The 24,547-nt window shown below is 43.8% G+C and overlaps 1 protein-coding gene across 3 annotated transcripts in view; it reads left to right on the top strand.

The window, feature by feature from the left end:
- The window catches only part of PRICKLE2 (prickle planar cell polarity protein 2), a 352,914-nt gene extending 331,891 nt beyond the window's left edge, over positions 1–21,023 (top strand). The window contains exon 8 of one of the 3 annotated variants that reach the window (XM_015130446.3): positions 13,931–21,023. In XM_015130446.3, coding sequence (XP_014985932.1) covers positions 13,931–14,805 — 875 coding nt within the window. In that variant the 3' untranslated portion in view covers positions 14,806–21,023. 3 annotated transcript variants of the gene reach the window in all.
- The last annotated feature ends 3,524 nt before the right edge of the window (positions 21,024–24,547 follow it).

Raw genomic sequence — 24,547 nt, 5'->3', positions numbered from 1 at the left:
GTTCCTACATCCCTGTGGGTGTTCACCACAGTGACAGTGGCAGCACTGCTGGATGGAGTGGGGGGCCCCTGCTGGAGATTATGCATGTGGTTGTACTGGATATGGTATTGGCTTGGGGAAGGGTGCTGGCTGGGGCAGGTTTGGGTGCCTTCTCTGTGCCCTGCAAGCAGGAGCAATCACTGAGGATGTGGGGTATCTGCTATTCTCTGTGTAGTATTAGTATAATGGCAGGGTGCTGGCAGGAGTGGGGCTCGCTGGCTCGGTACCCACCAAAGCTCCATCTGCAATGGTGGCTGGGGGCTGGGTAGGTGCAGACTGCACTCCAGTGTGCTGGCGGGGCAAGGAAAGCAAAACCTATCTGTGCAGACATGTGCCAACCCATGTGCCATGGGCCCTGAGAAAGCTGCAGTATGGGGAGGGAGCATGTGCATGGCTGTATAGGCCACACCTCACTGGAATTCTCTACCAGTCAGGCAAGGTTCACTGGCACAGAAGCTATGCTGTGGGCCCCCAAGGTACCCAAGACTGCCCTCTAAGCAGGTTTGGCCGGGCTGGGGCCCTGGAAGAGGCCAACAGACTAAGGGGTGCTCAGGTCAGACCAGCCCCATCTAATGTGCAAGACCATCCTGCAGCGATCAGATCCAACAATTCTCCTAGGGCTAAAGTCTCTTATGGGAGCAAGTCAAATACAGGGGGATGGCCATCCTTGGCCGTGCTACATTAAAGACACCCCCACACCAAACCCTCTGGGCTCCACATCAGCTGGCTTGTTGTCCCACCACTTCTCTAAACAGCTCTCCCTGCTACCTCAAGGGTCCATGGTGGTCAAGGGGTCCCCTCCTTCTAGGGTTCCCGAGGTCTGTGATGATAGCAGGTTGCTTCTTGCCAGTTCAACTCACCCATTTCCCCTGAGCTGTTGTTGTTCAAAAGTGAGTCCTGCTGCAGGGTAGCCCATGCAGGGTTCCCAGCTTTCTCCCCTTTCAGCCCAGCTTCTGTGTCTTGCCTCCGTCCATTCTTAGTTCCCTCCTTCTGAAGATCTGTTAAAAGCATGCCAGTCATCTCAGTCCCTCCGTGGGAGCTGTTCCACTTGTCTTTGTCTAGTTGAAGACAACTTGCCTTCTTGCCTTCTCCCTCTTTGCTCATTTTTTGATGGAGTTGTTTTTTGCTTATTCAGTTAAGTTCTTTATAGATTCTGTATATGTCAGATGCATAGCTTGAAAATATTTCCTCCCATCCTGTGGGTTGTCTGTTTACTCTGTTGGTAGTTTATTTTGCTGTGCAGAAGCTCTTTAATTAGGTCCCACTTGGAGATTAACTTTTTTTGAGAGCCCAAAACTTTGTCTCTCCTGTACCTACATCACTGTTGCACCCATTGATTGATTAATTCAGTTATCCTTACATTTATTTATCCCCACCCTTTATTACCCTTCACACTATACACCCGTCCATTTACAAATTATTCCATCTTCTTGTCCATTGTACCCATTCATCCATCTGTCAGCCAGTCTAGTAACTGATTCTGTTGTACATGAGGTCATGAACTGCTATCCCACGAATGGCACTTTGTCAACTCCCAGCTATAGAGAAGGGAGATCTTGAGAAGCAAAGATCCCAAGCCTAAAAGAGTACATTGTATTTTGCCTCTTAAATCCATAAACCACTTTTATCCAAACATCTAACCCACCTCATCAAGTTGGCTGACACCAGTGGGAAATGCATATGTCTAATGGGGAAAGGAGGGATGTGGACAAGCAGGTATAATAAATGCTAAATGTGGCCAGGGGTAAGAGCATAGGTGATAAAGGTTCTGGTGTATCCCAACTTAAAAAGGCAAAAGGAAATTTAACCCTTGAGATTAAATAAAGCTTAGTGTATTGGCCACCAGTTGGAACCATGTGTTCTAGCCATACAAGTCTAGTGTACGAGACATGCTGTTGAGGAAGTGTGTGTGTGTTAGGGTAGGGGTAGTGAGTTCTGCATATTTACCTTTTACATTGTCATGAGTGCATTCTTGCCTCTCAGTGATAATTTCTCTTAAACATTATATAGCTGTATAGCAAATACAAATATGCAAAAATCATAAGTGACAGCTCAGTGAATTATTACATTCATGGTACCATCTCCCAAGTCAAGCAACAGACAGTGACCAGCACCCTGGAAGCTCCCTCATGCCCCCTCCCAGCTGCTGCTCTTCCCTTCTCTCCAAAGTAAGCACTATTCTGACATCTAACAGCATAGATGATTTGGGGTGGGTTTTAACTTCATATAAATGGGATATGCTGTACATGTTCTTTTCTATCACGGCATCTTTTACTTTATATTTATGAGATTCATCCATGTTGTTGCATGTAATTCATATTTATACAATAGAAAACTATACATTAATAAAAAGGATTTTTTTCATTGTAGCTGCTAGTTAGAAGCTGGGAAGTGTCACTGTATCTGTACTTCTCTCTCTGTCTCCTGCCGTCAAATCTCTGACTGCTAGCACTCTGGCCACATTCCTTTTACTTTTTATATTCACAATAATAAAAGGCAGGAGGTGGGAGAAGAGTTCTTAGGTAGCTTCTGTATGACCTTGGGCAAATTATCCCAACTCCCCTTTCCGACTTAGATTGCATAACAATGCCCAGCAATTTCACATATGACAACATGCATAAAAATGCTTTAAAAGTGACAGATAAATATGGAGTAAAGGACAGTAAGAAGATTGAATATTTCATTTGGTGCGCCCGCCCTAGCACTGTTCTAAGTACTTTGTGTTTTAACCCATTTAATACCTTCTCCCTTGGGTTGTGTGATTATTCCCATTTCACAGATGAGGGAACTGAGCATAAAACAGTCCAGGTCTGCCTGAGAAGGCAGAGCTTCAAGGGACAGAGCTGGAAGGCGAACTCCAAAGCCAATGCTGTCACCAGTCCCCTGTGCTGCCTCTCAGTTACTTTTTTAAATTTTGCCAGCAGCATATGAAAGACACTTTCAAAACCCAGAGTGGCCTAGGAAGAACCTTCGTGCGGCTCCTGTTCACCTTCTGAGCCTGATTCCTGCTGCTGTCCTTGCTCACAACGCTCCAGTGTCGTTGCCCTTCTGCTACATCTTAGAACATGTGGCACCTTCTCTAGTACAAAATATTCTTGCTCCCTCTGCCTGGAACACTTTTCCCTGCCCTTGGCTCGGTGGGCTCCTTCTCATCCTTTAGGTCTCCCCATAGTCATCACCAACACAGACTTCTTTTCCAGCACTCAAAGTAGGTCCAGTCTTTATTCTCTGCCATAGCATCCCCTTTATTTCTTTCCTAGTGATTATTATCTATAATGGTCACCTTGCTATGCTGACTTGGTTATCTGTTTTCTCTGCACTAGGTCATATCCTTCTACGATGTCCTCTTAAAGGGCCTTCTTCACAGTTGTGCTCACAGTGCCTGGCAATAGCAGGGCTATGTCAGAGATCTTTGAAGCAACTCAGTGGGTCCCCAGGTTCTTGGCTGCCCACTCTGTACCACTTGGGAGCCATTTAGCTTTTGTCCTCGTGTAGTCAAGTGTCTCCCAAGTAAATACAGCATGGTCTGCTTGTTGACCCAGACTAATGGGTTCTAGAAAGCAGCATGGGGTCAGTGTAAACCCAGAGCAAACTCTGGCAAACAGTCTTAACTGGTCTGAATTTGTTGTGCGTCCTTTCAATTAGCAAATGCTTTGTGGCAATACAACCAGAATCCCCCACGGAGCTGAGTGGTAGATGTTAAAGCTGACTCCACATGATTCTGGAAGATGTCCCTTCCTGGTTTCCTCCTTCACTTTTACAAGTGGTATGAGTTAAAATTGATTCCATCTTTGTTGGGGTCACTGGTTTATCAGAAAGTTAATAGGATGAGCAAGTAAAGAGAGAGAATGTAAGAAACCTCCAGTCCACACTCAAGTTTTTATCCGACTTGTCCTTGTAACTGTACTGGGTCTGTAAGAGAAGTGATTCTAGTCCCATTATAATGCTTGTCACTCCCCAACCTCCAGTTCAAAGGCAAGTCCCTAGAATGAATGCTGCTAAAAAACAAAGCTGCTTTTGTTGGGAAAACCAAAATCAGTCCATGACCCTCTTTGGAAGCAGCTGGTTGTAAAGAGGCTGTTCTTCAGTTTGGGCCTAAACAGCCTGTCCCTGAGAGAGAAGGCAGGCCAAGCCTGGGGGGTGGGAGTGTGAAGTAAGAAGTTATGCATACTACCCCCCTCCCCCACCCCTGCCCCAGGGCTTGGCCTCCCCCTTCCCTCCCCGTTCGCCAGTGCAGCTGGCAGAGGAAATTGTTCCCTAGACTACCAGCACTGCTCCTGGTAGCACCAGAGCAGATGGCAGATGTGTAACTGACTGCGAGCCAACTTGTGATCTGCTGGTCACCTGAGACCTGCTAGATAGGTCGGTGACTGGAGTAAGGAAGTAAAAAAGATGCATCAAAAACTCAGGATTTCAAAAGCTTCAAATCTGCCAGGAAAATGAGACAGCAAAGGCCTTAACTGGGGAATTCTTGATACCCACTGAGAGAAAGGAATGTGAATTTTCTAAGAAGAGTTTAGAGAGAAAATAACTTTTAAAGTTCCGCAGTTTTAGGGACATACCACACCCAACCAGGCAGAGCCCTGATAATCCTTCTTTAGAAAGAAGGGGTGACAACCCCCAATGTGACGAGGCTCCTGTCTGCAGGGTGGGGTAGAGCAGGTTTAACTCACTGCAGCACTTCGGTGGACAGGAACAGAGCTCCCCTTGGGCTATTGTCAAGCAGCAGGTCAAGGACAGGATATGTTAGAGCAGTGGTCCTCAGTTGGGGGCGATTTTGCCCTCCAGGGACATCTGGCACTGTTTGGAGACATTTCCAGGCTGTCACAACCAGAGGGATGTGCGACTGGCATCTAGTGGGTAGAGACCAGGGATACTGCTGAGCATCCTGAAGTGCACAGGACAGCCCACCAAACAAAGAATTATCCAGCCCGAAATGTCAGCAGTACTGAGGTCGGGAAACCCTGAATTAGAGTCTCTGAGGCTATGAGGGTCTTGTTTCCTTGAGTAGAAGCACCCTTGTGTTGCAAAGAAAATCGTCCTTGAAACTCCCAGCATCTTGGTGTTCCTCTAACTCTCATGAACGCAGGAATCACCAGGGATCTTGTTCAATGTGGATTTGAATTCTGCAAGTCTGGTGAGGGCTTGACAGTCTGCGGTTTCAACCAGCTCCCAAGGGACAGCATTGTGGCTCGTCCACAGATCACACTGTCGAGTGCATTCATATTGTCCCACTCTCTGTCCCCACCCCCAGCCTTCTTTGTCATACTCTGTTTGAGCCATTCCATGCCCTGTCGCTAAGAAACATGTGGTGGCGTTTAAGCTCCACTGCCCAGATGACAGTATCTCTCCAGCTATTGCCAATTTGAAGTTCAGGGTGTTGATGAAATCGATTGACTTAGTTGGAAAAAGGATCCCAAGGGACCTGATCAAGCTACCGCCACACATGCTTCAAACAAACAAACACGTACCTCGGGACACTTTTTGCATAGTCTGAGAGGCTTAAATTGTGTAGCACCCATGACTTTGGGGCTGTTCAGGCTTGCTGCAGGATGCTAAACCAGAGGTTGGCAACCTGTGTCTGTAAAGGGCCAGAAAGTAAATATTTGAGGCTTTGCGGATCATACATTCTGTCACAGCTCCCCAAATCTGGAAAGCAACCACCAACAACATGCAAATGAATAGGCGTAGTTGTGTTCGAACACAACTTTATTTACAAAAACAGGCAGTAAGCTGGATTTGGCCCATTGCCACTGTAGTTTGCAACCCCCCCGTTCTAAACAATTCCATTTTCTTCATGTTTCTATCTCAGCAAAAAAGAAAATGAAAATCATATAGGAAAGACCCTAATGAAAGGGAGCTACATCATCAATATGAGTTGTAAATGTCTGGAGGGCATGGTTGAATAGATACTATTTCGTTTAGAAATGTGAAATGTGAATGCTTTAAAAAAATTATTTTTTGAAAGGCTCTGGAGTGCAGTGGTGTCATCATAGCTCACTGTAACCGTGATCCTACTGCCTCAGCCTCCCCAGTAGCTGGGACTACAGGTGTACACCACTACGCCTGGCTAACTTTTTGTTTTTTGTTTTTTGTAGATAGGGGGTCTTAGTATGTTTCCAGGGCTGGTCTCATACTCCTGGGCTCAGGAGCTCCTCCCACCTCAGCTTCCCAAAGTGCTGGGCTTATAGGAGTGAGCCACCTTGCCTGGTAATGTATCTTTGAAGTTGGCAGAAACACAGCTCTCTGTCTTCTTGTGCAGAGTGCGATGAGACAGGACAGTAAATAAGGAACAGAGAGATGTGCCTAAGGTCCGCCATTCAATCTTAGTCTGCTTTTTCTTCTTTCTGGACTTGCATGCATACCTTCTGCCCCCAAAGACATGGGGGAGGGAAGCCAGCAAAGATTTTCTTTCTGTTCCATCAGACCTTGAGCATTCTTTGAAGGACATTGATTTTCTTGCAGACGCCAGTTTGTGTGAGACCTCCTATTTGTAGAGAGGGAAACATTACTCAGACAGAAATGCCAGTGTACATTAGAATGCCCCAACTACACCTTCATGTTGGCAGTTAAACCACGGAGAACAGCAGGCTGAACTGGATACTGACCTCTCTTTGTAGAAGCACAGCCATGGATCTTGTGGGAACCTGCACCCCTGTGGTGCGTGGACGTTTGCAGAGCTCCCAGTCATACTGACCCTTGGGATATGGATAAATCACTGCATTTAACTCTGTCATCACCCTGAGCACCTCTCATTAAACCTGCATTATTTGGCAGGGGAAAATTCCTCTCCGTTAATTAAGAAAACAGAGCTCTGCTTGAGAGGGAAATGACCTGGCGTTTGTGTCTCCTTGCCATCAGGTGGGATTCTTCTGCCAGATCCTCCAGAGGATGTGGGGGCCTTCATACTGCCCTAGACTATGTGCTGCAGCCGGAGTTCTCTGGCAAATTTAGCTTGCAGCTCCCACCTCCCTATCACACGTGTGCTTGAGCTCACACACACACACACACACACACACACACACACACACACCCCGTGGCTTGAGCAACAAGAAAAGAAAAATGTGTTTATTACAGGAGAGTAAGGGCATGTTAGAGCCCCATTAGGTTGGACTCTATTGATTTGCAGTATTTTGACACTGGGTCTTGTTCAGCACAGACAAATGGAGAGTTGAACTTCATCTGTGTGGAGGAGGAATCCCAGCCATGGTTTAGAGGCACAGATAATTTACAACAGTGACTGGTGTTCAAGTGAATATCACTGCATCAGGCCCTGTTTCTCAAATTCATTAATCCATACAATCATGCAGTCAATGAGTATTTGTTTGCCTGTAACATATTTGAGTCTTTGCAGGTCATACAGTCTGTCACAACTCCCAACTCCGGAAAGCAGCCCTCGACAATATGCAAATGAATAGTTGTGGTTGTGTTCCAATACAACTTTATTTACAAAAACAGGAGGGGAGCAGTGAGCTGGATTTGGTTCATTGGCCATTGTAGTTTGCAAACCCCTGTTCTAAACAATTCCATTTTCTTCATGTCTCTGCCCCAGCACATAAATAATAGATAAATAATATAGGAAAGACCCTACTGAAAGGGAGCTAAATCATCAGTATGAGTTGTAAATGTCTGGAGGGCATTTACAGTCTTGAGGCATGCTTTCTTTCCTTGGGGAATTTTAGGCCTTACTAAACCTTCTTCCTGCATACTGAATACCAGGTACTGAGGTCAGGGCTAGCAAACAGGAACACAGTTTCTGCCCTCATGGAGCTGCTGATCTATCAAGAAGACAGAGATGAAACAAAAACTACACAGATGCATCATAGTCGTGATGAACCTTAAAAAGGAAAGATATGTTTTCCTCATCTAATCATCACTACAGCTTTAGTACTCATATCCTGTCATTATGCCCATCTTACTGATGCATCTCAAGAGGTCTAAAAATTTCCCCAAGTCACCCAGCCAGAAAGTAGGTCTCCAGTTCTGTTCGCAGTTAGAAGGGGAAGGAGTGTTTCTCAAGTTGGAGTGTGACCTGTGACAATACAGTTCCACCTTGGAGACAGTATCAGCTGCTAATTTAAACACATCACCAGAGCTGTGATTAATAAGGAGAAAATGTTTCTGCAGTGCAGGGAGCTCATTATAAATCACGTGTACTTTGAGTTTAAAATTGGAGAAACCCCAGATGGTAGACTATATAATGAATCGCCAGAGATGGAGATTGACAGGTGTGATCGTGGTATTTTGTTCCTGATGTTTGGAACCCCACCCATGTGGATCACAGCACTGACCCACTCCAGGTCAGAGGGTGATTGCTTTTTTCCAAGCTGTAGATAACATGAGAATCCATTTATGTTTATTCCGTGAGTATGTATTGAGCACCAAAGGGTGCTGGGCACGGCTAGCTCTGCAAGAATACAGTGAAGAGTGGGGAGAAGATCCCTGCTCCCAGGGGATTCATTCAGCTACAAACTTACATACGACCTTAATAAGTCAGGGTGGGTAGTTTAAAAAAGGGTCAAGTGCAATAGTGAGTGGTTGGCCAGAAGACAACTAACTTTGCTGCTTTAGAAGGAGTGTTCAGGATAGACACTGCTGAGGAGGTGATATCTACACAAGGACTTTAACAAACAGAAGAAGTCAGGCATGCAAAGGGGAGAGTTTTCCAAGGCCTGCTGGAATGAGCTTGTTGTGTTTGGGGAGAGGGGGAGGAATATAAGCACAGCTGAAGCAGAGTTAAGAGAGGAGGAGTGTTTAGTTGATGATCTTGGAGACAGAGAAGGGAGCCAAGTCACGTAGGGCCTTAAGGTCTGCATAAGGACTTTGGATTTTGCCAGTAATGAAAGTAACCACAGAACTCCCCTTTTTAGAGGCAAGTACACAATCATTGTGCATCTTTGGTCAACATTGGCCTTTCTGTTCATGCCCTGCATGCAAGAAGACCCTGGAGGAAAATCTGGGTTAATGAATCAGAAGAGAGGCATTTCTCCTCTTTAGAGTGAGCAGGTAGTATTTCCAGTCCCACCCACACATACTCCAGGGGAATGAATAGCTTACATTTAGGTAAAACTGATAGTAGATGCTGGGCTTGTGCAACAGGGCCCTCCTGCTCTGATCAAGCTCTTTTCTTTTTCAAGGGGGTGCCTCAGGGTATCCCGAGCTTTCCCAGGATGCAGAAGCCTGATACCAGAAGGCAGTACACCTCCCAACAGAATAGAAGCTGCTCCTCTTGGAGGTCACCTCCTCACGGAAATAGGAATCTGTTCACAAGCAGGATGCTCTCAAAAACACTGCACTTCTGGGCTTATGAAAGACAGGTTCGGGAGAACAGCATGCTGGCGAATTAATAGTATTTGCTAAGTTATTTATGCTGACCCTAATTCTACTCAAGAGCTAGGGTAGAAAACCCTGCGAAGATCATTGTGTCCACCTTTTTGTTTCTAGACGTGAGTTTGAAGATGTTTTCTTTCCTTACTAGAGTTCATCCATTCAAACCACTCATTCATCATCTTAGGTTGTTATCCTCTCCTCTCTGCTTTCATAGTGGGGTGGCTCTGGAAGTGATTAAGCTATTGTAAATCAGCTTTTGTGATTTGTATGTCAGAGATAGCAGCAGAGTAAGCAAGCGATTGGAGGGCCCAACTGCTATTGCCCTGACAGTTATCCCAGGAATAAAATTGAAACAGAAAATTACTGGAGTTTATTATATTTGGCAGATTAATTTCTTTACAGGAATATCCAATGTTAAAATTCGACCCTTTAACAAACATTGCTTTATTTTTATTTATTTATTTACTTGTTTATTTTTTTGGAGACAGGGGCTCGCTCTGTTGCCCAGGCTGTAGTACAGTTGCACGATCTCGGCTCACTGCAGCCTCGACCTCCTGGGCTCAGGTGATACTCCCACCTCAGTCTTCTGAGTAGCTAGGACTGCAGGCATGCACCACCACGCCCAGCTAATTTTTGTATTTCTAGTGGAGATAGGGTTTTACCATGTTGCCCAGGTTTTTCTCCAACTCCTGAGCTCAAAACAAACCGTCCTCCTTGGCCTCCCAAAGTGCTGGGATTATAGGCATGAGCCACCACACCTGGCCAGACGTTGCTTTACTTTTACTCCATTTTATTGAGATATAACTTACACAAAATAAAGCAAACAAATATTAAAACTACACCTCAGTGAATTTTTACACATGTGTATTGTTTTACAGTCACCATCCAGATTTAGCTATAGTACAACTGCAGTGCCCTAGCAGCTTTCTTCATACCCCCTCCCACTGCCCTGACCTGTATCACTATAGATAGCCTCAGCCTGTTCTTGAACTTCATATAACGGAATCATACAGCACATATTCTTTTTGCATGTCCAAGCATTTTCTACGAGATACATCCATGTTCTTGGGTGTAGTTATTCGTTCTCATTATTGTGTAATATTCCATCATATCAGGGTTTCTCAATTGTGAGAATGTTGACAGTTTGGTTTGGAAAATTCTGTATGGGGGCAAGGAAGCCATCCTGCACATTGTAGGATGTTTAGCAACATCTCCGGCCTCTACCTACTAGATGCCAGTAGAATCCCATCCTAATAGTGACAACCAAAAATGTGTCCAGATGTTTCCAAATTTCCTTCAGAATTAAAAACCATCATATCACATGAATATATTCCAATGTTAAAGAAACTTTTTATTTGGAAATAATTTCAGACTTACAAAAAAGTTACAAAAATAGAACAAACAACACCTATAATGTACTCTTTACGTAGATTGATCCATTGTCAACCTTTTGCCACATTTGTTCTTTCATGTTCACACGCATGCACACACGCACACACACATGCACACATTTTATTTATAAACCATTTGAGAGCAAATTGCATCCATCTGGGCCATTTACCGCCATATCCTTCTATACATATTTCCCAAGAATAAAGATCTTCTCCCACATTATCACCATTATTCATTGACCACAGTAAACTTAGCATAATACTTCTATCTATTGCCCATGTTCCTTTTTTTTTTTTTTCAGCTGACCAAAAATTTTCCTTTATAGCAGCAGTCCCCAACCTTTTTGGCACCAGGGACCAGTTTTTTGGAAGACAATTTCTCTACAGACTGGGGTCAGGGGGTGGGGATGGCTTTGGGATGGTTCAAGTGTATTATATTTATTGTGTACCTTATTTCTATTATTATTACATTGTAATATATAATGAAATAATTACACAACTCACTATAATGTAGAATCAGTGGGAAACCTGAGCTTGTTTTCCTGCAACTAGACGTTCCCGTCTAGGAGTGATGGGAGACAGTTATGGATCATCAGGCATGAGATTCTCATAAGGAGCACACAACCTAGATCCTGCATGAGCAGTTCACAATAGGGTTTACGCTCCTATGAGAATCTAATGCTGCTGCTGATCTGTCAGGAGGCAGAGGTCAGGCGGTAATTGGAGCAATGGGGAGTGGCTGTACATACAGATGAAGCTTCCCTTACCGACCACTCACCTCCTGCTGTGTGGCCTGGTTCCTAACCGGTCTATAGCCTGGGGTCTGGGAACCCCTGCTTTACAGCATTTATTTTCCCTACTGAGCAGGTTCCAGTCCAGGATCAGGTATTATATGTAATTGCCATGTTTCCTTTGTACCCTTTAATCTAGAACATTCTCTCAGCCTTGGCTGGTCTTAAGACTACAGTCCCTTTTTTCATAACAAATGTCCCGCCTTTTTGGGATCTGTCTAATGTTTCCTCCTGAATACATTCAGGAAATGCATTCTTGACTGGAATACTACATAAACGATAGTGTGCCCTTCTCAGTACATCTCAACTGGAGGCATACAGGGTGCAGTTGCATCTCACCAGGGATGTTAAGTTTGAACTTCAGGTCAAGGTATTGTCTGATTTTACCACTGTTTAGTTACTAATTCTTCCCTTGCAACTAATAAGCAATGTGTAGGGAAACACTTTAAAACAATGCTCTCTCCCATCAAATTTTACCCCCTAAATGTAGCACACTTTTTGATTCTTGTGTGAAGCACTCTACCGCCAATGGTTATAAAATGATTTTCCAAATCTAGCACCCCCTTCCTCCTTGTGAACTTACTCTACTGACAGCGGTTGGCATTCCACCATACATAGAGCCTTCTCTTTTCCCCCATTTATTTATTTATTTATTTATTTATTTATTTATTTATTTATGTTTTTATTTATCTGTTATCAGTATGGACTTGTGAATTCCTATTTGTTTCAGTGGTTTATAAATCATTACTTCCCTTAAATATTTTAATGCTCAAATTGTTCAGATTTGGCCAGTGGGGGCCCCTTCAAGATAGGCCCTGTGTTCTTCTGACAAACCCCCACCATATCTTATTTTTAATACTTTCCTACTTTATGGCATAACAAGATCCTGCTTCTTTTAATTTCCTTGCCTTTATCCTGGTATTGGCCATTTTTCTGAAGAGACTGGATTCCTTTTAGTGGGGAATGGTAGAAAAGACCACAATATATTTATCCATTTTCCTGATAATTGACATTTCAGTTGTTTCCATTTCTGGGCTATTACAAGAAAGCTTCTCTGAATACCCTTGTCCATTTCTTGGACCTTCTTACTAACTTCTGTTTACTCTATAACCAAGAGTGAAGACGGAGAATTGGGGAGTTTCTACTCTTGGTCATACACCCAACAGAAATTCGTAAGTCCACAAAAAATGGGCAAGGATATTCAGAGCGGCTTTATTCATAATTCATATATGTGTATGTGTATTTAGCTTTAGTAAATATTGCCAAGTAATTTTGCAAAGTGCTCATAACACTGTTTTAGGTTTTGTCACAGAAGAGGAAGCTGGAGGCCTCAGTAGAAGATAGGAATAATCAGTGGCAGGGGCGATAATGGGCCATTGCAATCCAAAGGCATGTTGTCTATGACCAGAAATGGCTGATCCTTGCAACATATAATGAGTGGAAAATGCTGAGACTTTGCCACCTGGCCCATTCTTAAACATCTCCTGAGAGAGCTCTGCTTGAAGATGAGCAAAATGGAAGTTACTGGAGTCAGTATCTCCCACCACCTTCAAAATGGTTTTCATCTGAGGGATGCCAGGAGCTCATTTGACAGCACTTAGGAAATGGAGGTCCATTGCTGGGGCACCTGCTGTTAGAGAGCATCAGACCCACTGCTTTACTTTTAAAAGTCCCTACCCATGTGACAGAGAGGTCCCCTGGGGTCCCACCCACATCTTCTGGCTGCTAGGGACCCATTTACAACCTTGGAGCATTCACTGAATGGTCTGAGAGAGTAAATATTTCTCTATCTATACCTAGGGAGTCACTTAGTGTCCAAGACACTTTTGATAGGGAGCCACCTGCCACTAAGGGCAGCAGGCAAAGCAGGAAACTGCTGCAGGCCAACAGAGAAGTGAACTGGCCCAGTATTGTGGAACCAGTGTTCAGTGTTGCCAGAAACAGCTTGGGCATGATCCAGCTTCTATAGCTTAAAGTTTCCTCATCCAAAATATCTGTCCTACAGAGCTTATAGTGCATCATTAGACTCAAAAATGTAATTAAAGTACTTTGCAAAGTGAAACTTCATATAGAGGAAGCATCATGCATAAGATACACAGTGGGCTCTTAGTAACTTTGATGAGCCTTTGGAATAACTAGCAACTGGTAAAATACATCTCTGGATGCATTTTAAGCAAGTGCCCCGTCTAAGTAGATAGTGACCTGCTGTGAAGTGGGGAGAACCCTCTCACGGGGCACATGTGCCCCCTGAGAGGGTCTTTGTGCAGTACACAAGTGCACAATGGTATGTAATGACCCTATATAGATGACCAGCGGTGACAGTGATCTTATCGCTGCACATCTGTATTAATCTCTGTGGTCCCCTCTTCTCTCCCCCAGGCCTCTCTGCTGATGGTGGTGCCAAGCGCCAGGAGCACCTATCCCGATTTTCCATGCCTGACCTCAGCAAAGACTCTGGAATGAATGTGTCTGAGAAGCTGAGCAACATGGGCACTCTTAACTCGTCCATGCAGTTCCGGAGCGCAGAGTCAGTTCGCAGCCTGCTCTCCGCCCAGCAGTACCAGGAGATGGAGGGAAACCTCCACCAGCTCAGCAACCCCATTGGCTACAGAGACCTGCAGTCCCACGGAAGGATGCATCAGAGCTTTGATTTTGATGGAGGGATGGCGGGCAGCAAGCTGCCAGGGCAGGAGGGCGTGAGGATCCAGCCCATGAGCGAACGCACCCGGAGAAGAGCTACTTCGCGTGACGACAACCGCCGCTTCCGACCTCACAGGTCCAGGCGTTCCCGACGCTCTCGCTCCGACAACGCCCTCCACCTGGCCAGCGAACGCGAGGCCATCTCTCGGTTAAAAGATAGGCCCCCTCTGAGAGCCAGGGAGGACTATGACCAATTCATGCGCCAGCGGAGCTTCCAGGAGAGCATGGGGCATGGGTCCCGGAGGGACCTGTACGGCCAGTGCCCTAGGACTGTGTCGGACCTGGCTTTGCAGAATGCCTTTGGGGACCGATGGGGACCCTACTTCGCGGAGTATGATTGGTGTTCCACCTGCTCCTCCTCTTCAGAGTCTGACAACGAGGGCTATTTCCTAGGAGAACCCATCCCCCAGCCAGCGCGCCTGCGATACGTCACGAGCGATGAGCTACTGCACAAATACAGCTCCTACGGCCTCCCCAAATCTTCCACCTTAGGTGGCAGAGGACAGTTGCACAGCAGGAAAAGACAGAAGAGCAAAAACTGTATCATTTCTTAATATGATTAGGATCAGGGAATGGGAGAAGATGGGAGCTAAGAATGTAAATTCAGAAACTTGCACTGTTTTAAATGTTAAAGCGCTTTTAGGGGTGGCTTATGGGGGAGAAAAGGGAAAATGCTGTCAGTAGATGGAGGCAAGGTTACAGATTGACTCAATAGGTAGTCACAGTTCTTGGCATGTTGAATATTATTTGCACATTTCACTTTGGAAACACAGTAGACTCTATTGAGGCCAGGGTTGGTCACTTCCTTCCCATCAGTTCTGTGTTGAGTTGCCATCTCGCAAGATGGCAAATTGTTTCCTGCTCGCTTTTATCCTCTCTGGTTCTCTTACTTTTAGGACCCTTTTTTCAGTAAGTAATTTGTTTATTAGCCAGGACCCAAGACTAAGTTATTTACATGTCCATTGTAAATGCAATGTAAATGAGAGTTCTGATAAAATATTTTTGTATTTTGTAATATCAAAGGAATTTCTATATCGTAGGACTCAGTGGGGACTTGCATGCACATCCACCATTGTCTTTGAGTAGTATTAAAAGGTGGCCCGGTACCACCTTTTTTTTTTTTTTTTTTTTTTCTATACAAATTTGTTACATGTCAGTGAGACCTTTTTCAAAGGAATATATTCAATTTGGCTTTTTGTGGCTGAAAAAAAATAACTATTAGACCCAAAGCATTTTATGCTCCATTCCATCTTAAGGAGCCATCCTTAAGTCTGCTCCCACCCTCAGTAGAATTTATTTTCTACAAAGTGGTAGTAATTTTTTTTAAATTGCAAATGTAATTTTTGCCAATTAGAGAAACCAACCAGTGTCAGTAAAATTCTGTGAGAAATGCCATCCCTGCTGGGAATGTTGAAGTTACTTAATGTTGATGTATCCCTTGGGGAAAGTGAAAGTGACTGTGAGTGGTGCTGTTGTGTGATGTCAGCATGACGTTGTTTTGAATGTGGCATTATGTTCTGGTGCTCATGTTTCCTGGATTGTATTATCTGCTTTCCTTTACCAAGGCAGACAGAGCTGCTGCCTTAGCCTGACAACCGGTTGTCCTCAAAGCAAATGAACTTAAGCATTTGGGATTGAGGGACAGAAGGATTCTGAGGGGGCTCTGGGAGGGACGGTGTGTGACATGTCATGCCTGGAGAAGGAACAAGGCTATTTGAAAACAGAAAGCAGGTCAAGGGTAGAAGTTAAAGGAGAATCTGAAGGCAGGTCAGGGAAAAGAAGAACTGGAAATGAAACAGAGGACAGGTGACAACCACGTCTCGAAGAGCTCCCAGAGGTTGTAGAAAGAATCCAGTGTAACCAGCTCAGTAACCAGAGTATCTGGGTTACTCAGGAAGGTTGGGCTACTGAGATTTCAGTGGTGCAGTGACTTTGAAAAACAGGCTTTGTCGGGAGGGGATTTCCATTTTGAACTTTGAGGACCGTTGGTCAGAAATTGGGCTCAAAAGTGAGTTTGCTTAATGAAGACATTTAACGGTTGTGCTGTTTATAGTAAAATAAAACTCCCTACCTTGCTTCAGTTAAAAATGAAGCGCTTGGTTTCTTCCATCCTCCTCCTCCCCTTAATGGATTGTGGCAGTTGAAATAATCCATCGGAGGACCCACCTGTAGTGAGATGTACTGTCAGTGTAGTGCCCGGTGTATCACAGTGGCCATCTGCCATGGTGAGGTGAGCGTGATCTCTTTTCAGTATAGTAGTAAACATTTTCTAGTACTTTTTATGGAGAGAATGTCAAAAGCAGTATTTCAGACCCCGTCCCAGATGGGTCTGAGGAAAGGAAGGCTGTAAAGGACATGGTAATGGCACTCCATTCGGGATGTATTAAAATAATTTGCTTTTCAGGTATTAATATGACATTTGTCATTGTCACTGATTTTTTTAAAAAAGCAATGCACATGTTGGTTGTGGCTGTTTTCCGCATGCTATCTTCATATCTAAATGCTTCATTAATTATCCGAGCCTCCGGAGAATTAACTCTATTACGTTTGTATAGTAAGTTTGTAAACTGCTTGGCAAACTGATTAAGAAATAATTTGCAACACCGTGCTACTAAAGTGGCAGGTTTCTGGTAGAAATTGTGCGGGTCCAATTTGGAGTTTTAAGTTCCTTGATTGATGAAACTAAAAAGGCAATTTTGGAAAAAGAAAAGAGAAGGGGAAAAGTAGATCACTTATCTTAGCAAACAGTTGAAAATATGTCTGTCCTCTGTGGCCCCAAATCCAGTGAAAGAAATTCTCCCAGTAAAAGTTGCTTCCTAACTCTGTTTTTCTCAGAATACCTCTTACGTTTCTCAAAGAAAGCTTCAACTACCATCAGCAGAAAGAAGGTGGCCTAAAAACTGACACATGGCCAGTGCCCAGAGGGGTCTAGAGGCATAAGTCTAGATGCCCAGAGAGCATCCAGGGACTGAACTGCTCAAAGCTTGAGATGAAATGACATACAAGCTTCAGGGTAAAACTGTCTACTAGCAAGATTACCTCCCTCTATTCTACCATTGCAGATTTCTTCTTACCCCAAATGCAACCTTACAGAGAATGCTGAATGCGGAAGGCCAGTTCCTTGCGATGATGGCAGAACCTCCAAGTGAATGCCCTGTTGAGGAAAAGGACATCATTGTATTTGGAATTCCACCTGCTAGTGATAGCTCACACATCACATCCCAGAATCCCATTCCCAGTGCATTCTTCCCTGAGGCAAGAACTTAAGGTCCTCACCTAATTCCTCCATCAAAACCATTAACTCTTATTGGACAAGCTCCTCCTGTGAGTGGGGCCTGTACTCATTTCCTCTTAGATCATAATTCCATCTTCAACAGACTGGTTTCCAGAAGAGTAATCTTTTTCCAGTGTTCTGTCTTCTCCAATGCCCTGGTGGTTATTTTTCCACCTCTCCTAATATTGATCTTCTTGTCTTGCGGTTAGAACTGCAGCTTCGGAGTTCAGTTCATTTCCTATTGCTGCTCAATTCAGTAGCAACATAGCTGGCTTGTTCCCAGGCCCAGGAAATATAAGTCATTGACAGTTTCCTGAGAGGCTCTGCCCATCCATACCACCCTTGGTACTGTGAAAAGACTTCTTAGCAGCCAGGTGGCATTGAGGATGGTATTCAGGGCACTTTCCATCTGTCATATAGTTGTAGGATCTCTACCAAGTGTGAAGGTAAATGAGGTAAGGGAGATCAGAACCATGCTTGCTGGTTTTTCATACGTCCAAGGGAGAAGTCCTGGTGTGGGTTGTTTGACCCCTTCTTTCCACTTTCACCTTTTATTTTTTATTCCTTTCTTTCTACCCCCAACCAGCTGAGCAATTTTGTGTTTCTAACACAGGACCTGGGAGTAGTGCTTTCTAATCCTCATTTCCTGTAGGATGCTCCTGCACTATAACAAGATTATGTTTTCTTCCTTCTTCGGCAGCTTTCTGCTTCTTGGGTACTACTAGCTATTGTTGAGTTCAGATGGGGCCTGTGATGACATATACGTGGCATGTGCTCTGCGCTCCCTGCAAGCTAAGCAGATACAACCAATGCATCACTGTATACTCTCGCTGAGAATGTGGATGCAGCCTCACAGATCTTTGCAACACTCCAACCAGCCAGGACCAGTTGATCAGAACTGATCTTATTAGTCTGCTAACAAATCTTATTTGTGAACTGATTCGTATCTGTCTTTCCACCCTTGGTTCTCTTGCCATAGAACAAAAACAGTTTAGGAAGCATAGTTAGGAACATTTAGGAACCAATATTTATAAGTAATACGGAGACTCCAGTTCACCCTCCCCTCCCCACCCCAGGTTGTGGAGGCTCAAGGAAGCTGACTTCTTAGGCTAAAGGATAAAAAATCTCTTTCACCTCCTTTGCCATTTTCATGTTCTCTGCCAATTACTATAGGCAGTCTTCATTTTGCAGAGGTGAGGTAGGACTTCATCTTATTCTTCATCTAATCCCACCTTCTAACAAAAAAAAATAATAATAACATATTTAAATTCCAAGGAGAAGTGTTCTTTGTGTATTTCTAACAGAAAACAGACGCTTAAGCCTAAGAAGGAAGATCCGTCCATGACAAAGGAAAGTGGAAAACTGAACCAGTTATCTGAATACTTCATGCCAGGACAGTTGCTATTAGCAACTGTTTTGCACCTTCAGGGCTTTAAAATGGGCTCTGCAGACAGCATTTGCATATGCAGGACTCAGTAGCCAAGCCTCCACTGCCAGCTGTTGAAGGCAGTTTCAGATCACCACCTTTTGAGGTACATTTCTTTAAGCACAAGAGAAGTGGAAATGGCCTTTGCCTTGTCTCCAGTGGTTTGTCCCTCTGGTGCCTCAGCAGATACCAGAGCTTATTCTTATGACCATTTAGAAATAGTCCTCAAAGTTAAGATCAAGAAAAAATTGGATTCTTTTTCCATTTTCTCATAATAGTTGCCTAGTCAACACAAGACTCCCATAAAATATGACTCACTATTGGGAGCCATACTATTTTATAAGCTTACTTCCTGCTGACAAAACTAGCTTTCCTCAAGGAAATATAAAGGAGGGGAAAGTCACGTAGTGTTAGGAAAACATTTCTGTGTTTTGAATATGATGAATCCATAGGATAGAGAAAAATCTTCTTGTTCTATTCTGAGAGTTCTCTGAGATATCCCTTCACTCTGCTCAGCATTTGGCCATTGATGTTCAACAGGTCACTGACCAAGCTTTTCTAAATTTTTCAGAGGGAGTTACTTACCAATCAGGTCTGTTCTCAAACCTACCTAGCTGATTTTCATATCTTTCCATAAAGGGTCATGATTTGATCATGGACCCTGACTTAACATTCTAAGGACTATGAGTCCTCCATTTTTTTTAATTTTTTTTTTTTTTTTTTTTTTTTTTTTTAGCAAATTAGGACTTCGACAGGTTTTCCTCTCCTAAACTCATTCTTTCCTCCACAGGATTGCTTTGCCCATCTCCTGCTTTCGTTTCAAGTGCATAAACAAAACCTCAAAGGGCCTGGGAAGGTGAGGCAGGCCAGAGTCTGTGTTCTGTGTTGAGTGTCAAGCTATTTGTTAAGAAGGTCTGCAACAGGCCTTTGGTGTGGGCTCTGCCAGAGACTGTTCTGAACACTTTGCTTGAGATCCGTGCCCTGTAAAATGGATATGATGTTTTACTGATGTCTGTAATACATTTGTAAACTTCCAATAAAATTTGAATAAAAGAAATGGTGCCATTCTTCTCCGTCCTCCCTCACTTTCCAGATCTTAGGGGTGGTCTCTGCCTTTGAGCGTTTCAACAAAGTAAAGAAGGGACACAGGTATGGAGGGATGAGTTTTACTGTGAAAGATTAACCTGATTGTTTAAATCGGGATTTCTAAACCTCAACAGTATTGACATCTTGTGCTGGTTAATTCTCGGTTGCAGAGGGCTGTCCCGTGCATTGTAGGATGTTTAGCAACATCGCTGACCTCTACTCACTAGATGTCAGTAGCAGCCCCCAGGAACTGTGACAACTAAAAATGTCTCCCATCACAAGCATTAGGATGGCAACTGTTAACAATAATAACAATTGTGGGTGAGGATGTGGGGCAATTGGAACCCTTGTACACTGTTGGTGGGAATGTAAAATGATGCAGTGCTGTGGAAAACAGGCAGTTCTTCAAAAAATTTAAAAACAGAATTACTACCATATGCTGCTTCTGGGCTATACCCAAAAGAATTGACAGCAGGGTCTCCAAAGAGGTGTTTGTACACCCATATTCATAGCAGCAGCATTCACAATATTCAAAAAGTGGGAGCAACCCAAATGTCCACAAGATGAATGTGTAAACAAGGTGTGGTGTATACATAAAATGGAATATTATTCAGCCTTAAAAAGGAAGGAAATTCTGACACATGCTACAATGTGGTTGAACCTTGAGGACATTTGGCTAAGTGAGATAAGCCAGTCACAAAAAGACAAGTGTATGATTCCATTTATCTAAGGCACCTAGAGTCAAATTCATAGAGACAGAACGTAGAAGAGTGATTGGTTGTCAGGGACTGAAGGGAGAAGGGAATGGGGAGTTATTATTTAATGGGTATAGAGTTTCATTTTGGCAAGATGAAAAGAGTTCTGGAGACGGGTTGCAGAACGATGCAGATGAACTTGATACTACTGAACTGTACACTTAAAAGTGGTTAAGATGGTAAATGTTATATTATGTTTATTTAACCACAATTAAAAATGTCTCCACACATTGCCAATGTCTCCTGAGGGCAAAATTGCCCCTTGTTGAGAACCACTGGTTTCAGTGCATTGCCTTCATAGAATCTTTGTTCCTTGAGGATTCTTGAAACCGATTCCTACCCAGGCCACACACTTAATTTTCAGTTATTAGCAAGAATTGAAACCAGGAGATGACCCAAAAATATTTGTGTTTGCTTTTAAGCAAATAATAAGTGGTCTGTCTGGAGAATTACATCCACGTCTGTGTTCTGGTTAGGGTGGCATTAACGTTGACTGGGAGCCAGGACCAAGGCAGCATGTAAATTCAATTTCCCGATGTCTCATCCATAACATTAGGGAGTTGCTAGATGCTACAATATCATCTATGAATTCATTCAACAAATATTTATGAAAGACTTCCTCTATGCCAGGAACTGTTCTAGGTGTTTAGAATATAACAACATGTAAAACAAACAAAAATCTCTACCTTAAAGGAGCTTACAAACTTTACTTTCAACAAGGCAAGACATCGGGAACAGTTGTCTTACCCACGGTAACTAATCACGAGGTCTTGGGAGTGGCAGACAATAAGAGTTGTTTCATTCTAAGACATTCTAAGAGCTTTTGAACAAAAACTTGAGCTGGAAATGGCAATTGTGCCTGTTCTGCTTACAGACCTCTGTAGAGCATGGCCTGCAGGCAACCATGGTTTTTAACATAGAGCCTCCCTCTTTCTCCTCTTCAGCCAAAATGATTGTAGTCAAGTATAGCACCTAACCAGCAATCCTATAAGCATGATAAACCGGACTAATAAGATTCCCTCTCTCAAGAATATAGGCCAGGCACAGTGGTTCATGTCTATAATCCCAGTACTTTTGGGAGGCTGAGGTGGGAGGATCACTTGAGGCCAGGAGTTCAAGACCAGCCTGGGGCAACACAGCAAGACCCCCCTCCACCCCCGTCTCTATGGGAAAAAAACGAAAACAAAAACCAGTAGCTGGGCATAGTGGTGCAAATCTTTAGTCCCAGGTGCTAAGGAGGCTGAGGCAGGAAGATCACTTGAGGCTGCAATGACTTATGACTGTGCCACTGCACTCCAGTTTGGGTGACACAGCGAGAGACCTTGTCTCTGATAAGATTAAATAAGATTATAAACTAAGAAATTCTGAGAGAATGAGGCAGCTGACAGTGGCAGTGGAAGCTAAGAGAATGTATGAGGAGGAACCAGAAGGTGGAGTCAGGCCTAGGAGCAACAGGGTAAGAGGAAGGATGAGGAAGCAGAAGCAACAGGTAAGCAAAAGTCTAGGCTGAGAGCAGATCCAAGAGCAAAGACAAGAGACCAGAATGGACCCAGAGGAGCTGGTCTTCAGGACTTCCTCACCTCCAAACAGATCCTAGTTCCTGCCATGGAGGTACCCTTCTAGGGTTACCATTTGATTTTGGTCCCTCACACACCCCTCTCCATTGTGCTTATGTATTGTGACAACACATACCTATGTAACCTCTTCTTCGGGCTCAAGTGTTCCTTGCAATCCCAATGAAAACATATGAAGGATCCCATATGCACTAAATGCCAGTTGTGCACCTTTTATTTTGGCCCCATGTTCCTTTAACATTTTAAATCTCATCTCAACCACTTGCTAGTTGTTGATCTTGGGAAATGTCCATATCCTCCTTGAGCCTCAGTTCTTAATCTATTAAATGAGATAATAACAGAAGAGTCATTACTGGGTTATTGTGTGGATGTACTGGAACAATACTTGTAAAACTCTTAGTGCTACCTGTCATTATAAGAGCTCAAAACACATTAGCTATTGTTATTACTATCATTAGTATTTCTAGTCTACCCAAACAGAGAGGCTGGCAAGAACTAGATACCAGTGGTATCCAGTCTAATAACGCTCTTATCTTTTTTTTATTATACACATTAAATAGGATTTAGAGACATTCAAGGAAGGCCTGAATCTTCACTATGTGTAAAAAATGCCCACTGAACTTACTGAAAACTCCTCATCCTCCTGAAAGACGTTCTGGTTTGGTGGATCTGAGGTAGAGCCCCAGAATCTGCTCTTATAACAAGGCCCTTTATATCTTTATGATCTAGGTGGTTTGAGAATCACAGCTCAAGAAATTCTGCCTTGGCATTTCTTGCTTTCTTCCAAGTCTCTGAAGCAAATAAACAAATGATTGAGTGTTTTTGCTCCACAGCTTAGGCCTGGGTTCTTGTCTCACCACCAGGAAGGATTAGGTACACACACACTCGAAGAGTGAGTTAAGCAAGAAGTTTGAGTGATGCAACGGCTGTTGGCAGGGAGGGAGGGGATGCAGCAGTGGTCCCCTGAAGGCAGTGGTCCCCTGAACTCACCTGAAGGCAGGAGAGTTCCCAATATGACTGAGCCATATCTAGTCTAAGAATGCTCTTATCTTTTTTTAATGTAAGCATTAAATAGGATTTAGAGACATTTGAAGAAGGCCTGAATCTTTACTACGTGTAAAAAATGCCCACAGAACTTAATGAAAACTCCTCGTCCTCCTCAAAGGGGTTCTGGTTCAGTGGATCTCAGGTTTTTTATGGGCTCAGAATAAGCAGTGCATCCTGATTGGTTTGCGAGCATGCAAAAAAGGTTAAAGCAAAGACACCACTCAAAGGTGGGCATGATAGTGTAGAAAACCAATTAGGAAAGGGTAGATATATGTAAACTAAGTGAAGGGTGGGGATCAATCAGAGGAAAGTGGCCAGGCACAGTGACTCAAGCCTATAATCCCAGCACTTTGGGAGGCGGAGGCAGGCAGATGACCTGAGGTCAGGAGTTTGAGAACAGCCTGGCCAATATGGCAAAACCTCATCTCTACTAAAAATACAAAAATTAGCCAGGTGTGGCGGCACATGCCTGTAATCCCAGCTACTCGGGAGGCTGAGACAAGAGCCTGAGACAACCCGGGAGGCAGAGATTGGAGTGAACCAAGATTGCACCAGTGCACTCCAACCTGGGTGACAGAGCGAGATTCCATCTCAAGAAAAAGAAAAAAAAATCAGAGGAAAATGCACCAAGTGCAAAGGCACGTTCTCATTCCAGTTCGAGGATTTACCCGGGACTATTTCCGGCCAGGAAGGTGGGGTTTTGCTGGAGACCCACCCCTGTCTGCCTAGACATTTGTCTGCCTCCTGCCCCTACCACAAACAAGCAAACAAAAACACATCCGCTAGTCCCTGTTGCTTCAAGGGAACCTAACAATCTTATTGGTCTGAATATAGAGACTTGAGCCAGTAGCTTCTAGTCCAATTTTAGAGGAGCTGGAGTGGGTTCACTTTTTTTCAGGAATGGCAGTCATCAAAAAAGGAATGTACTTCAACTGGCTTTAATTTTTATGATAGATGTATACCACTGCTGCACTGAAGAAGAGAGTGAGCTTATTGTAAAACACAATCTAACAATTATGTTTGGATTTGAGAATTGCTACTTGGGCTCAGAGCCAATGGTTTTCACACATCAAAATTAACTGGGTAGATTACGGAAAATTCAGGATCCCTAGCCCCATCCCTAGAGAGTCTGAT

This window comes from Macaca mulatta, chromosome 2 (genome assembly GCF_049350105.2).
Source record: "Macaca mulatta isolate MMU2019108-1 chromosome 2, T2T-MMU8v2.0, whole genome shotgun sequence".
NCBI lineage: Eukaryota > Metazoa > Chordata > Mammalia > Primates > Cercopithecidae > Macaca > Macaca mulatta.
This window is presented reverse-complemented; position numbering and strand designations above follow the sequence as displayed.